The sequence below is a fragment of the Hyla sarda genome, chromosome 9 (genome assembly GCF_029499605.1).
Source record: "Hyla sarda isolate aHylSar1 chromosome 9, aHylSar1.hap1, whole genome shotgun sequence".
Lineage (NCBI taxonomy): Eukaryota > Metazoa > Chordata > Amphibia > Anura > Hylidae > Hyla > Hyla sarda.
Genome location: NC_079197.1, coordinates 167,395,703 through 167,412,107, shown reverse-complemented (window position 1 = coordinate 167,412,107; position 16,405 = coordinate 167,395,703). Strand labels below are relative to the sequence as shown.

Sequence of the window (16,405 nt, the reverse complement as noted above, 5' to 3'; positions counted from 1 at the left end):
ATGGTCAGTAACAATACTCAAGTGGGCTGTGGTGTTTATACCAGGATCAATTGGTAATAAGGGGCCCAAAGTGCCCAGAAAATGTCCTCCGCACCATTACACCACCACCAGCCTGAACACGATACAAGGCAGGATGGATCCATGCTTTTATGTTCTTTACACCAAATGTTGACCAATCTGAATGTCAGAGCTAGAAAGGAGACTCAGAACAGACAACGTTCTTCCATCTTCCATTGTCAAGTTTTGGTGCCTGTGTGAATTGGAGCCTCCATTTCCTGTTCTTCGCTGTCAGGAAAGGCACCCGATATAGTCTTCTGCTGCTGTAGCCCATCTGCTTCAGTCCACACAACTGCTGCTCACTGGATATTTCCGCTTTTTCGTACTATTCGAACCATGGTCGGGGTCAGCAGTTTCTGAAATACTCAGACCAGCCCGTCTGCCACCATCAACTATGCCACGCTCAAAGTCACTTCCCCATTCTGGTGCTCGCTTCAAACTTCAGCAAGTTGTCTGGATCACATCTAAATAGCTAAATGCTTTGAGTCGTTGCCATGTGATTGGCCGATTAGCTATTTGTGTTAACCAATTGACCCTCTGTTGGGCGCTCTGATTTTTTTCATAAAAAGTCTGTAATATTTTCAAGCCTTTTCTTCAGATCAGTATATCTACTATATCTAATACAGTGGTCCCTCAACATACGATGGTAATCCGTTCCAAATGGACCATCGTTTGTTGAAACCATCGCATGTTGAGGGATCCGTACAATGTAAGGTATAGGACAGTGGTCTACAACCTGCGGACCTCCAGAGGTTGCAAAACTACAACACTCAGCATGCCCGGACACCCGTTGGCTGTCCGGGCATGCTGGGTGTTGTAGTTTTGCAACATCTGGAGGTCTGTAGGTTGTAGACCACTGTTAGAGAAAGTTGTACTCATGTGTCCCCGCCGCTCCGGACCGTCACCGCTCGTCACCGCTGCCCTGGATTTCGCCGTCCATCGCTGTCGCCGCGTCCCCGGGGTGTCCCCGACGCTCCGGCAAGGCCTCTGCTTCCCCGGCATCTTCGCTCTCCGTTGCCGCCATCACGTCGCTACACACGCCGCTCCTATTGGATGACAGGACGGCGTGCGCAGCGACGTGATGACGACGATGGAGAGCGCAGACGATGCAGGGGATCCCGAAGAGGACGCTCCGGAGCCCCGAGGACAGGTAAGTGATCGTCAGCGGACCACACGGGGCACCGTAAACGGCTATCTGGTGTATCCGTTTATGCGATGGCCCCGACATACAAAAGCATTGTATGTTGATGCTGCCTTCAACATGTGATGGCCTCAGAGAGTGATCGTATGCTGAAATTATCGTCTGTCGGGGCCATCGTAGGTCAAGGGGTCACTGTGTATGTATATATATATATATATATATATATATATATATATATATATATATATATATATATATATATATATATACATACATATACTGATTTGAAGAAGAAGAAGCTTATATCCCTCAAAGCACAAGTTTGTCTTGAAAATATAAGACTCTTTATGAAAAGGATGGGAGCGCCCAACTCTTCTGTCTCTGCAGGACTCTTCTAGAAGGATCTTAGGACCCTGCGGCCTGCACTATAGATCCAGTATACCCTTTATAGGGTGATATGCGCAATTTCATTGTGAACAAGGTGAGCGTCTGTTTGGCTGAAATCTATGCTTTACCCCTTTGGGGGGGGGGTCACAGCTACTGTATAATGGTAACACACGAGACGCCACTTGGTGGTCTTGTTTTGTCCTTTGCTTTCCAAAATACATAATAAAGAGGCTGGTGAGTGTATATCCCATTGGGGACCACCATCCTTTAGCTGTATGTAGTAATGGGTGTGGGGGGGGGGCTAACAGAATTGTCTCTTTTCGACAACTGATTTTGATAAGAACGGTGTAATTCTTCATCTCTCCTTTGATGGTGCTACAGGGGAACTGAACATTTGCGGCAGGACTCTCTACTGATCGTTGGTGGTCTCAGCAAGGGGATACCCTTTTTCAAGTGACCCTTTCAGAGACTGCTCATAGTGGAGAACCTACTTACAAGGGGTACTCCGGTGGAAAACAAATTTTTTTTTTTTTTTTTTAAATCAACTGGTGCCACAAAGTTAAACAGGCATGTAAATTACTGCTATTAAAAAAATCTTAATCCTTCCAGTACTTATTAGCTGCTGTATGCTCCACAGGAAGTTGTAGTTCTTCTTGAGTTCTTTTCTGTCTGACCACAGTGCTCTCTGCTGACACCCTTGTCCATATCAGGAACTGTCCAGAGCAGGAGAGGTTTGCTATGGGGATTTGCTTATACTCTGTACAGTTCCTGACCTGGACAGAGGTGTCAGCAGAGAGCACTGTGGTCAGACAGAAAATAATTCCAAAAAGAAATACAATTTCCTGTGGATCATACAGCAGCTTATAAGTACTGGAAAGATTGAGATTTTTTAATAGAAATAATTTACAAATCTGTTTCACTTTCTGGCAGGACCCCTGCAATCAGACATCTTATCCCCTATCCTTTTAGGGGATAAGATGTCTAGGGGTGAACTATCCCTTTAACTTAAAGGAGTACTCCGGTGAAAAACTATTTATTTATTTTTTTAATCAACTGGTCACAGAAAGTTGAACAGAGTTGTAAATTACTTATTACTATTTAAAATCCTAAAAAAATCTTAATCCTTCCAGTACTTATCAGCTGCTGTATGCTCCAGAGGAATTTGCTGGAGTTCTTTTCTGTCTGACCACAGTGCTCTCTGCTGACACCTCTGTCCATGTCAGGAACTGTCCAGAATAGGAGAACATCCCCATAGCAAACCTCTCCTGCTATGGACAGTTCATGACATGGACAGAGGTGTCAGCAGAGAGCACTGTGGTCAGACAGAAAAGACATTCAAAAAGAAAAGAACTTCCTGTGGATCATACAGCAGCTGATAAATACTGGAAAGATTAAGATTTTTTTTAATAGAAATAATTTACATATCTCTTTAACTTTCTGGCATCAGTTGATTTAAAAAAAAATGTGTTTTCCACCGGAGTACCCCCTTTAAAAGCCCTGGAGTTATTACAATACCCTATTGGCTGAAACCATTGCCCCCCCGATTCCTGTCCTAACTATAGGGGGTGCAGTGATAGTAGTTGCACCCAGGCCCCATAGGCCCCTTTGTCAGGTCTAGTATTATAAACAGTACATAGTGAGAGCCCTGTTACAGATTTTGCATTGGGGCCCAGGAGCTTCGAGTTACACCCCTGCTCCTGTCCCAACATGACTATGACTGAACGCTCCTGTGCCCGGCATATAAATCCCATTGCCGTACTCACACGCAGCATATACGCATACATTACATTAGAGGGGCAATTACCGGGTAATGTGAGACGAGTGCGACGGCCACAGCCGGAACAGAGACAAATGACTTCTTTTGTGCTTCTGTCTGAGAGAAAGAAGGTGATACATCACAAATACATTATTATGCACAGTCATTACCTAGAAACACCCACAGAACGGAAAAAAAATAAAAAATAAAATAAAATGAGGGTTAGAATAACAAGGCTGGATTTGGCATCGGGTCCCAAAATCCTGTGCCTAGCGCTAGCGGAGACTTACTTGTGACTCATTTCCTGCAATGTGAATGTCAGACTTTTTTAATAGCAAAGGGAATGTGTCTGGAACAGTTAACACACTGTATACAGGTATATGGGTCCGGGGTTTGGGAACGGCTCTATGGCTGGGTTCACACTACGTTTTTTGCCATACTGTTTTCAATCCGTTTTTCTAAGGAAAACCGTATGGCAAAAAAACGGATGGAACAGTATGAAAAAAAAAAAAAAAAAAAGTAAACCGTATGCGTTTTAAAACAGTATACTGTTCCGTCAGTTTTTATAGAAAAAAAAAACCCATACGTTTTTGAAAATTTTGTCCATTTTTAATGGGAGGGGTCTTGGGTGGGGACTTTAGGATTCAAATGCGCATGTGCAAAGTAAAAATTTATAAGTTTTTCCCGTATGGAACCGTATACATGTGCGTTTCCCATTGACGTCCATGTTAAAAAAACGTATGCGTTTGCAGTACGGTTTTTAAACCGGAGACAAAATTGTGGTCAACGGTTCCATACGGGAAAAACGTATACGTTTTTACTTTGCACATGCGCATTTGAATCCTAAAGTCAACACCCAAGACCCCTCCCATTAAAAATGGACAAAATTTTCAAAAACGTATGGGTTTTTTTTCTATAAAAAGTGACGGAACCGTATGCACTTTTAAAAACAGTATACTGTTTAAAAACGCATACGTTTTATTTTTTCCCATACTGTTCCATCCGTTTTTTTGCCATACGGTTTTCTTTAGAAAAACGGATTGAAAACAGTATGGCAAAAAACGTAGTGTGAACCCAGCCTATTTTAGGGGGTTCTGAAAGCATGAATGAGGAAATCGCTCCCCCACATTTCCAATTTTCTTCTTTTAGGCAATGGTCTACAGACTGTGGACCTCCGACTCGTCGGAGGTCCACAGTCTGGAGACCACTGCCTAAAAAAAGAAAATTGGTGTTGTGGGGGGGGGGGGAGTGTTTTCTTTGAGAACTACCTAAAACAGAGAGCTTCTGATCCCTCCATAGGCAAGAACATTCAGCTTGGTCTAGCATTCATGTGTTCTGAATGGGGAGAAGTAAAGTAAGCAGCTTCCAGACACACTCCAAAAAAATCATGAAATGGGAAAAATATATAAAATACAGGCGGGTAGTATCGTCAGAAAATTAAAGGGTTCCCAGCGCTAGCACTCTTACTCAAGATTATGAGTAAGAGAGTGTAAAGTTGGAAATGCGTCAATCTGTTTTCTGACTATGCTACACACCTGTATTCTATATGTATTTTCAATAAATTAAATTAATTTTATGGGACAATGCTCAGAATTCTTCTTTCTCAGGGAACCCCTATCCACTGTAATAGTCATGCGCTGGGATTGCTGATAAGGCATTGGATCAAACACATAATCCATAAGAAAGAAGACTCCTCAGCGTAGTCCCATAAAACCCATGCAATTGAAAAGACATATAAAATAGAGCTGGGTAGTATTGTCAGAAAACAGACTGATGGCTTTCCAACGCTAAGAAAGAGATTATGAGTAAGAGAGTGTAAAGTTGAAAAAGCGTCAATCTGCTTTCTGACGATATTACCCACCTGTATTTTATACATCTTTTCCATAAATTCAGTGGATTTTATGGGACTTTCATAGGGAACCTCTATCGGCTGTAGTAGCCATGTGCTGGTGCATAGGTGGGTAGTATCATCAGGAAACAGACTGACGGTTTCCAGTGCTGCGCATTCTTAATCAGTCATGAGTAAGAGAGTGTAAAGTCGGAAACGCATCAATCTGTTTTCTGTTGATCCTACCTACCTGTATTTTATATGTCTTTTTAATAAAGTTTATGGGACTATGCTGAGGGTTCTTCTTTCTCAAAGAACCTTTATGCTTTGTAATAGTCATGCGCTGGAGATGGTGTCAGCTCAAGCGTATAATCCACCAAGATAAAAAAAAATTAATAAAAAATCCTCAGCATAGTCCTATAAAATCCATGAAATTGAAAAGGCATATAATATACAGGTAGGTAATATTGTCAGAAAACAGACTGACTGGTTTCCAGCAATATGCTCTTACTCAGTCTCAAGATTATGAGTAAGAGAGAAAAACGTTGGAAACACGTCAGTCTGTTTTCTGACTGTAGTAACCACCTGTATTTTATACGTTTTTTTTAAATAAATTTGATGAATTTTATGGGACTACGCTGAGGATTCTTCTTTCTCAAAGAATCTCTTTCCACTGTAATAGTCATGCGTTGGGATCGCTGATAAGGCATCCGATCAAACGCATAATCCCCGAAGATTCGAAAGAACAATCCAGCGTAGTTCCATAAAATTTATGAAATTCAAAAGACATATAAAATACAGGTGGCTAGTATGGTCAGAAAACATACCTCATCACGTTTCTAGCCTCAAGACCATGAGTAAGAGTTTAACACTGGAAACGCATCAGTTTTCTGGCAATACTACCCACCTGTATTTTATATGACTTTTCAATTTCATGGATTTTATGGGACAATGCTAAGGATTCTTCTTTTTTTTTATCTTTCTTCCAGACACCTCTTATCTCTCCGAGAATAAGAGTTGGGCAGCTTAAATCAAACACGTCCAATGCCTCTTTATTTCCCCAGACATCATTAGTTGGAGGAGAGTCAGGAGACCCTCATACACGTTAAATGGTCAGCTGGTCCAGCCAAAATTTAGAGGGCCTTAAAGGGGATACTCCTCTGTCCCAGCATTCGGAACATTTTGTTCCGAGCGCCGGGTGCGGGCTGAGGGGGTCGTGATGTAACGGCCACGCCCCTCGTGACATCAAGCCATGCCCTCTCAATGCAAGTCTATGGAAAGGGGTGTGGTGGCTGCCACGCCCCCTCCCATAGACTTGCATTGAGGGGACATGACGTCACGAGAGGCGTGGCCGTGACGCCACGACCCCCGCAGCCCCCACCCAGCGTTTGGAACAAAATGTTCCAGATGCTGGGACAGTGGAGTACCCCTTTAAAGCCAATTTTTAGGAATCCTACAGTTATTACAAGGATTGTCAGGCATTTCTTACAGGTTGGTGGTCTTGGGGTAGGCAGAGGGTGTTTGACCACAACACTGGAAAAAAATGCAACTCAGATTCAAACCCATGCCCTACTTTTTACTACTGTGCCACCCAATTCTATGCTTAGCAGATGGCACTTCTTGGTAGGATGCAGCTTTGCGTTCTACCCCCCTCCCCTGTCTATGGCTATTGATATACATGGAGCCTTGGCGCACAGCGATACTCACTCCTTCTTTTTGTGTCTTGGCGCTCTGTCAGTTTCACACACAGACCCAATATCTGTTTCTACACTGGAAGCCAGCGACTGCAAGAGAAGGGATTACAGGAGATTAGTGTCACTTCACAATGAAGACCGTGTCGGATGTTTGGCAGAACCAAGATGATCCTCCCTAGTTGCTTTGGCTCTAAGCTCTGTTATGTACTTCATGGTCCGTGACAATGAAGTGGTTCGCCCCTCTGGATGATGGACCGTAAACAAAGTAGGGAGGTCCTGCCAAACAAGCACCAATGGCAAATGGATGACCTACCGTTCGGGTCTGACATAGTTACTTTGTGTGGCATCTCCACTTATTCACCATACAGTATATGCGTTTTGCAGTATATGGTAGAGATAGTGCTGTACATGTCTGCATAGACAACTGTACGTAAGCAATATTTGGCCAATGTACGGAACTGTTTTTTAGCACCATAGAGTAAGACGTATAGACTTATACTGGAAGAGAAGTCCAAGGAGAAACACAGACATAAGAAGAAACGGACCTTGTTTCATGGCACTACCCGCTGCCAGTAACAAGGAGAAACAACATCTTTCTTCTCATACCCGCTTTGGATTCCTCTAATAGTTCTGTATGGCATGGTGATGTCCCAGTACGGGATATGCATCTCACAGTCCTATCAGCTTCAGTCCCTGCACGTCCCCAAGGCTCATCTGCATTGTACCCCTATAATCTGTATAATTGTACATTATGTGTAAAGGACCTTTGATATTGTCACATGGTTATTGACCACATGATAATGGTTGTCACATGTTAAAGTCACATGTTTTGTTACCCAGAGAGCACCAGGTGACCAGATGACCTGCAGCTAGCCTATGGGCTCCTTGCTCAGCCCATCTTTATAAGGATGGGAGGAGCTGCAATGTGTCTCTATGATCATTCATTGCTCTAAGATTCTGAGGTCACGTCCAGTCCAGACGTCTCAGGGTCAGTGTCCAGCACATCTGGAGGCCTAAACTACAGCCACAAGTCAGTAAGTCAAGTCATCCCTGTCTGTTGTCACTATCTTCAGTCAAGTCAAGTCTATTGTAGTCAGCGTGGCTGCGCTAAAGTATGTCAAAGTCACTATAAGTCCCAGCAAGCTGCGAGGTCCCCTGTGTTACTGGTCACCTCTCTGGGATCCTGGCCTAGCTATAAAAGACTGTACCATCTGTCTGCCTCAGTAAAGCTACCGTTAACCCTGACCTGGCCTCGGACCCTTATTTGCCCTGCCTAAATAGGATTAGCGGTGCTACCGTTCGGGTGGTTATTGGGAAAACCACGCCCTGGCGTCACAAACATTTAGGGGTTAACACCATCTGCCCCTGGGTTACAACATCTGCCCCATACACCTCACATCGCACCCCCCTGGCCCACCACAGCATCACATGCCCTGGGAGCGGTTGGATGTGTGAAGCTCCCGGGTACATGTATCACAACGTACAAGGGGGTGTTATGCCCACGGCGCAACTGCATTACTTCCTCACGTTCTGCTATTCAAAAACAGCATATAGTGATACAGTATACAAATAACCATACCAAACAGTGCCTGACAGGACACTATATGATGAGGGGCACCAACAGAAGGCACCATATGGGGCATCATGGGAAGTACTCACTGTAATCTAGTTTTAACCATCAGCCCTTCAATCTGTAGAGGACCCCTTTATAACAACACTCACTATTTCATTGCAGAGAAGTAAAATACCGTTATTTTTAAATACTGGTACTAAGAATTCTGAGAGGTATAGGAACTGCATTGGTCCATGTAGCTGCTACACCACTACCTACCTATACTCTGCATAAGGCTGGGTTCACACTACGGTTTGTAACTACGGTTCCCGTATACGGCTGGGAGGATGGGTGGGCGGGGCTTAATCGTGGCATCCGCACTCAGCCGTATTTGGGAACCGTAGTTAATGTATGTCTATGAGCCGACCGGAGTGAACCGCAGCCCAGGTCAACCACGTTTTTGCTTGCGGTCGGGAAACCGCGTACGGCCGAAAATGCAGCCGACCGGAGGCTGCGGTTCACTTCGGTCGGCTCATAGACATACATTAACTACGGTTCCCGAATACGGCTGAGTGCGGGCGCCGCGATTAAGCCCCGCCCACCCCTCCTCCCAGCCGTATACGGGAACCGTAATTACAAACCGTAGTGTGAACCCAGCCTAACTCAGGGATACGGCCCTCAGGGAAAGGTAATGGCTCCTGAAGTCTCGCAGTCTCTCTACCCGAATTATTTTGGGGTGGTTGTAGTCAGGCCTTAGGGTCAGACTTTCACATGGCAGACTTTCCGCTTGCGGAATTCCACCTCAAATTAAAGCCCATAGACTTCTATGGGATTCCGCACTCACACTCCCACTTCTGAATTTTAAACCAATATATATTACAAATATACATAAAATGTTATTATCTACATTATAGAAAAAGTTCTTGTTGACGACAGGTTCACTTTAAAGGGTAACACGCATAATTACTGTGGAAATGTATAAAAGGGTAAGTATGAGGGCTACCCCTCTATACATCAATACCCTCACCAAAAAGAGTCACCCCCCCCCCCCACTGTAAGCAGTATATACAACAGACAACATGACAGACATCTCAGACCACGTTTTTTACTGTAAATGCAGAAGAACACAACACGCAGCTTCTATATAGATGATTTTCCGTTAAACAGTGAAATATGTCAAGGTTCATTAGGAGTTCATTAAATAAACAGCAGCGTCGTACTGATAGCGACTAAGTAAATATCAAAACCGCATTCCCAAGGCTAAGGAAGCGAGGATCGTACTCATTCATTTCCGCTGCATAAAGCTGTATTAGGATTCACATTATTGGGCAGACTAGATGGGCCAAATGGTTCTTATCTGCCGACACATACATACAGATTATATATAATGTATGACTAAGGCCCGTTTGAAGGGCCGAAACGTGTCACCTTTGTTCATGCTATCCATGTACCGCTATTGTTTCTACAATAAAGTATTCCGTTCCTTACCAATCTGTGCTGGACCATCTCTTCTTGTAATATATATATATATATATATATATATATATATATATATATATACACATACACATACATACACACAGTGATCCCTCAACTTACAATGGCCTCAACATACAATAGTTTCAACATACAATGGTCTTTTCTGGACCATTGTAAGTTGAAACCAGACTCAACATACAATGCTACGGACAGTCCATATCTGTGAAACGTGTCAATGGCTGGAAGAACTGACCAATCAGAATAGGCATTTTACTGGTAAAACCCCTGTATTACTGAAGCGTATGCACCGCCTACAGTACAGGAAGGCATTACATGTTCTGTACTCTTTACCTGTATTAATGAAGTGCATGCACTGACTGGTGTCTGGTAGCGCCCCCTACAGTACAGGGAGGTATTACATGTTCTGTACTCTTTACATGTATTACTGAAGTGTATGCACTGACTGGTGTCTGGTAGCGCCCCCTACAGTACAGGGAGGTATTGCATGTTCTGTACTCTTTACCTGTATTACTGAAGTGTATGCACTGACTGGTGTCTGGTAGCGGCCCCTACAGTACAGGGAGGTATTACATGTTCTGTACTCTTTACCTGTATTACTGAAGTGTATGCACTGACTGATGTCTGGTAGTGCCCCCTAAAGTACAGTGAGGTATTACATGTTCTGTACTCTTTACCTATACCAGGGTTAGCTGCTCCTTTGGACACCAGGTGAGGGCGATTCCATGTATGTTTTTTAAGGACATTCCGTGTACTGTACAAGACCCTGAAGAAGCTCCTGTCCTCTACATAGACCAGTGTTTCCCAAGCAGGGTGCCCCCAGCTGTTGCAAAACTACAACTCTCAGCATGCCCGGACAGCCTTCGGCTGTCCGGGCATGCTGGGAGTTGTAGTTTTGCAACAGCTGGAGGCTCCCTGCTTGGGAAACACTGACATAGACAGTGATTACAGCTCCCAGCAGATCTTTCTTACGTTTATATATAAGGATTTGCTTTATCTATATCAGTTATCTACTTATTTTCTTTAATCCTTACTTTTTCCTACTTTTGGAGGACATTTTGGTGGCTTCAGAACCAATTACCAGGTTTCCATAGAGTTCTGGTTTCAACATACAATGGTCGTCCCAGAACCAATTCATATTGTAACTTGAGGGACCACTGTGATTATATATATATATATATATATATATATATATATATAAAAATTAGCTCACCACATCACCTTCACAGGTAGTGTGTCCTGCAAAACAGCTCAGGCTCCAGTTAAGAAGTCTCAGAACTGATTGGGATTTATGCCAAGCCAGAACTCTCTCCAGAAGGAAAGAGCACCCATCTGCAGACAGCTGTTTCGGGGTGTTTTCCCCTCTTCAGTACAGAGCAGGGTGATCTGGCTTGGCAGTGGTGAGAGGCCTGTGGCTTTAAACGGGGTCTGTGGCTTTAAACAGGGTCAGTACTTTCCTGGGGGAGAGGATCTCTCTCTCTCTCTCTCTCTCTCTCTCTCTCTCTCTCTCTCTCTCTCTCTCTCTATATATGCTCTCTGCTGACATCTCTGTCGATTTTAGCAACCATGCATAGCAGATGTATGCTAAGGGCAGCATGGTTGCTCAGTTGTTAGCACTGCTTCCTTGCAGTTCTGGGGACTTGGGTTCAAATCCCACTAAGGACAACAATAAATAAAGCATTATTTTTATTATAATAACGTCAGCAGAGAGAACTGTGCTCGTGATGTCATCAGAGAGCATTCCAAAAAGAAAAGAATTTCCGCTGTAGTATTCAGCAGCTAATAAGTACAGGAAGGATTAAGATTTTTTTAATAGAAGTAATTTACAAATATGTTTAACTTTCTGCCACCAGTAGATTTAAAAGAAAAAGGGTTTTCACCGGAGTACCCCTTTAACCCACAATTGAGGTCTCTTTAAAGGTTATATCTGACAAAAAGAGTTCTATGCTATATAGTGTATATACGTACACCAAAGATGTACTACAGGGCCCCATCGCACAAATCGCACTGTACCCCACCCCTAAAGATGGTTTATGCCAGATGCCATCATTCTGGAAGATTCAGTATCTTTGGTTTAGCCTTACGAAGGAGAAAGAAGCACCATGTAGGGTCGCCACCTTTCTTGCAAAAAAAAATAAATAAATACGACCTGCTAATTTGCGTAATTATATATGCGTGACATCACAGGATACACACTGAGGGGGACATGTTGTCCTATTGTGACCCCTATAACTTTTTTATTTCCCCTTATACGGGGATGCACAAGGCTAATTTTTTGCCCCCCCGATCTGTAGTTTTTAACAGGACCATTTTTGTTTTGATGGGACTTTTTGATCGATTTTTTTTATATCAAATTCAGGAGTTGCAGTTATTTACTAACTACAACTCCCAGCATGCCCTGATACAGCCTGTGGCTCAGCAGCTGCCCCAAACGAAAACTACAACTCCCAGCATGTTGGACTATATTAGTAGTATATAGTATAGGTCAGTGTTTACCAACCAGGGGTGCCTCCAGCTGTTGCAAAACTACAACTCCCAGCATGTTGGACTATATAGTAGTATATAGTATAGGTCATTGTTTCCCAACCAGGGGTGCCTCCAGCTGTTGCAAAACTACAACTACCAGCATGTTGGACGATATAGTAGTATATAGTATAGGTCATTGTTTCCCAACCAGGGATGCCTCCAGCTGTTGCAAAACTACAACTACCAGCATGTTGGACTATATAGTAGTATATAGTATAGGTCATTGTTTCCCAACCAGGGGTGCCTCCAGCTGTTGCAAAACTACAACTTCCAGCATGTTGGACTATATAGTAGTATATAGTATAGGTCATTGTTTCCCAACCAGGGGTGCCTCCAGCTGTTGCAAAACTACAACTACCAGCATGCCCGGACAGCCGTTGGCTGTCCGGGCATGCTGGGAGTTGTAGTTTTGCAACAGCTGGAGGCGCTCTCGTTGGGAAACACTAGCATAGTAGATGGTGCAACATTCTGGGAGTTGGAGGATTGGTTGGATAGATACTTGCCATTGCATTGCTTATTTTCAAAGAGGGGTTGTCTTCTTGAGTGGACCCCTTTGAGGTGCCACCTACCAGCATCATGGCCTTCAAGGCCTACATCTCCCAGCAAATCCTGTCAGCCAAAAGGTTCCTTTGTAATTAAAGGGGTGCCAGAAAGTTAAACAGATTTGTTAATAACTTCTATTTAAAAATCTTAATCCTTCCAGTACTTATCAGCTGCTGTATACTACAGAGGAAGTTCTTTTCTTTTTGAATTTCCTTTCTGTCTGACCACACAGTGTTCTCTGCTGACACCTCTGTCCATTTTAGGAACTGTCCAGAGCAGGAGAGGTTTTCTATGGGGATTTGCTTGTACTCTGGACAGTTCCTAAAATGGAAAGAGGTGTCAGCAGGGAGCACTGTGGTCAGACAGAAAGGAAATCCAAAAAGAAAAGAACTTCCTCTGGAACATACAGAAGCTGATAAGTAATGGAAGGATTAAGATTTTTAAATAGAAGTAATTTACAAATCGGTTTAATTTTCTGGCACCAGTGGATTTAAAGGGGTACTCCGGCGCTTAGACATCTTATTCCCTATTCAAAGGATAGGGGATAAGATGCCTGATCGCGGGGGTCCCGCCACTGGGGACCCCCGTGATCTTGCACGCCGCACCCCAATAAAATCAGTCCCCGGAGCATGATCGCTCCGGGTCCGATTACTGTCGATCACGGGGCCGGAGCATTGTGACGTCACGCTCTGCCCCCCGTGTGACATCACGCTCCACCCCCTCAATGCAAGCCTATGGGAGGGGGCGTGACAGCTGCTCCGTGATCAACAGTAATCAGACCCGGAGCGAACACGCTCCGGGGATTGATTTTATCGGGGTGCCGTGTGCAAGATCATCCTTTGGATAGGGGATAAGATGTCTAAGCGCCGGAGTACCCCTTTAAAAAAAAATGATTTGCAGTAGAGTACCCCTTTAATAAACCAATATACAAACTTGACCTTGAAGAAGTTCACCATGTTCCTTGCCAATCTCGCGACTGGCACAAAAACTCAGGAAACGTCAGGAATGTTCAGAACACAAAGTGAGCAAATCATTCATAGTTACAGCTCCAAAATTCTCCCATGAAGCATAAAGCTCAAGGATTGCATAAGAAACAGGTATATATGTACGCAGGAGCGCCGGGTGTGGTGACGCAGACGTCCTGTAAGATGTCCAACCTACCCGAGTGTTTCCAGGAGGAGTTAACACAACCATAAAATAGGTATAAAATAGGCAATGACAGCATTTGCGCAGTCTGGTTTATTGTCTGCCTTACATAAATCATTACATCAGAAAAGCCATTAGACCACATTCCCTGGAGAACCAACAGGTTCCGGATGTACGATACACTAGAGATACCATCTGACGTTACAGGTGCCAAGGGCTACAGATTTTTCCAGTGCCATTGGTAAATAAGGACTAAAGTTTTCCCAGTGCCCGGTGTGTTGGGAATTTACAGGCATATACAGTGCTCCCTCAAGTTACAATATTAATTGGTTCCAGGACAACCATTGTATGTTGAAACTATTGTATGTTGAGATCATAACTTTATGGACACCTGGTAATTGGTTCTAAAGACACCAAAATGTCATCCAAAAATAGGAGAAAGTGAGGATTAAAGAAAAATAAGTAGATGACTGTGGTGTCCCGGTACCGTATTGCATACCGTACCTTGTATGGTGGTCCCCAAAGTCAGAGTTACTACATTCAGGTAGGCTCCCCCAGGTGGGACAGCCCCTTGTCGCCTCCTTCTCTAACTCTATAATGTTTAAATGTATATAATTAATATAATATATATTAGTAGGACCTTCGGTCATGTGACTGTGTTGATTCCTCTGTGTATGTTGGAGGACCTTTGGAGGTCCTTGGGTCACATGGTTACCCATAACTCTCTGTACAGGAGATTGACAGTTGTTATGGACCAGTGAGCTTTAGTCCGGCCCCTGCCCATATAAGGGAGCTGTAGCCAATTATCGCTCTCTTGGGTTGCTGCTCTTGTGGATGCCGGACTGTAAGGACGGATCTGCGCAACTTACAAAGACAAGCTAGGCCAGAATGCCTGCCGACCTCAGCCTGAAACTAAACCGTGAGTCCTAAACTAAATCCCTGCTAAAGTTAGCGTGATTACTGGACCGAATCTAATCCCCTAAATCCAGTGGATCAGCGCAACAATTACCTTCCTAAGCTCAATAGACTCACAAGGTCCCAACCACTTGTCAAGCTCTAATAGACTTTGTTATATGGACTGTTCCTGTTCATTGTTGCATAAAATCTTCAGTAAAAGTTCTGACAAGTTCCTGCAAAACTCCGGTTGTGGACAATCAATTATTTCCTATCTCCCTATCGCTCTTGAGACGGCTGGCGGTAGGACAAGCATTACAGAGAATAGCCCTCACCCTGGCATCACGAAAAGAAAGGGTTAAGCAAGCACCCTTTAGTAACCGTACAGCTACTCCCCATGTACCCTACACCCCCAAGCTACCACATAACTAATACAGATAAAGCAAGTCCTTACGTATAAGAAAGAAAAGATCTGGTGGGAGCTGTAAATCACTGTCTATTTCAGTGCTATTCCAGGGTGCCTCCAGCTGTTGCAAAACTAAAACTCCCAGCATGCCTGGACAGCCTTTGGCTGTCCGGGCATGCTGGGAGTTGCAGTTTTTCAACAGCTGGAGGCACCCTCCTCATTGGGAAACACTGGTCTACGTAGAGGACAGGAGCTTCTTCAGGGTCCTGTACAGTACACACAATGTCCTAAAAAAGTTACTGGGTGTCCTAAGGAGCAGCTAACCATGCATAGGTTAAAAGTAGTATAGAACATGTAATACCTCCCTGTACTGTAGGGGGCGCTACCAGACACCAGTCAGTGCATGCACTTCAGTAATACAGGTAAAGAGTACAGAACATGTAATACCTCCCTGTACTGTAGTGGGCGCTACCAGACACCAGTCAGTGCATGCACTTCAGTAATACAGGTAAAGAGTACAGAACATGTAATACCTCCCTGTACTGTAGTGGGCGCTACCAGACACCAGTCAGTGCATGCACTTTAGGAATACAGGAGTTTTACCAGTGAATGTCCATTCTGATTGGTCGGTTCTTCCGGCCATTGACACGTTTCGCAGATTCCATAGCATTGTATGTGGAGTCTGGTTTCAAGTTACAATGGTCCAGAAAAGACCATCGTATGATGAAACTATTGTATGTTGAGGCCATTGTAAGTTGAGGGATCACTGTATACCGGCGGTCACTGGTACTGTCACACCTTACAGTCAAACAAGGGCTAGGTGGCAGTAATACTTTGGCGTATTGTCAAATTAGGAGGATTCTGGGTGAAATTACATTGGTCTGGACTGTCCTGGGCACATCAATCAGATACTGACGTAGAAAACTAGGAACAGAGGTATTGGCTAGGGCGCACAGACTACCCAATGTCCATGTATTC

At 44.0% G+C, this 16,405-nt stretch overlaps 1 protein-coding gene across 3 annotated transcripts in view; it reads right to left on the bottom strand.

Annotated features, from left to right (window-relative positions):
* Positions 1–16,405, bottom strand: part of LOC130290918 (regulator of G-protein signaling 3-like) — an 82,004-nt gene that overhangs the window by 25,281 nt on the left and 40,318 nt on the right. For all 3 annotated transcript variants that reach the window (XM_056539154.1, XM_056539153.1, XM_056539155.1), the window contains exons 3-4: positions 6,877–6,953; positions 3,390–3,458 (exon numbers count right to left, since the gene is read on the bottom strand). In XM_056539154.1, the coding sequence (XP_056395129.1) occupies positions 3,390–3,458; positions 6,877–6,953 (146 nt within the window). The remainder of the gene's footprint in view (positions 1–3,389; positions 3,459–6,876; positions 6,954–16,405) is intronic.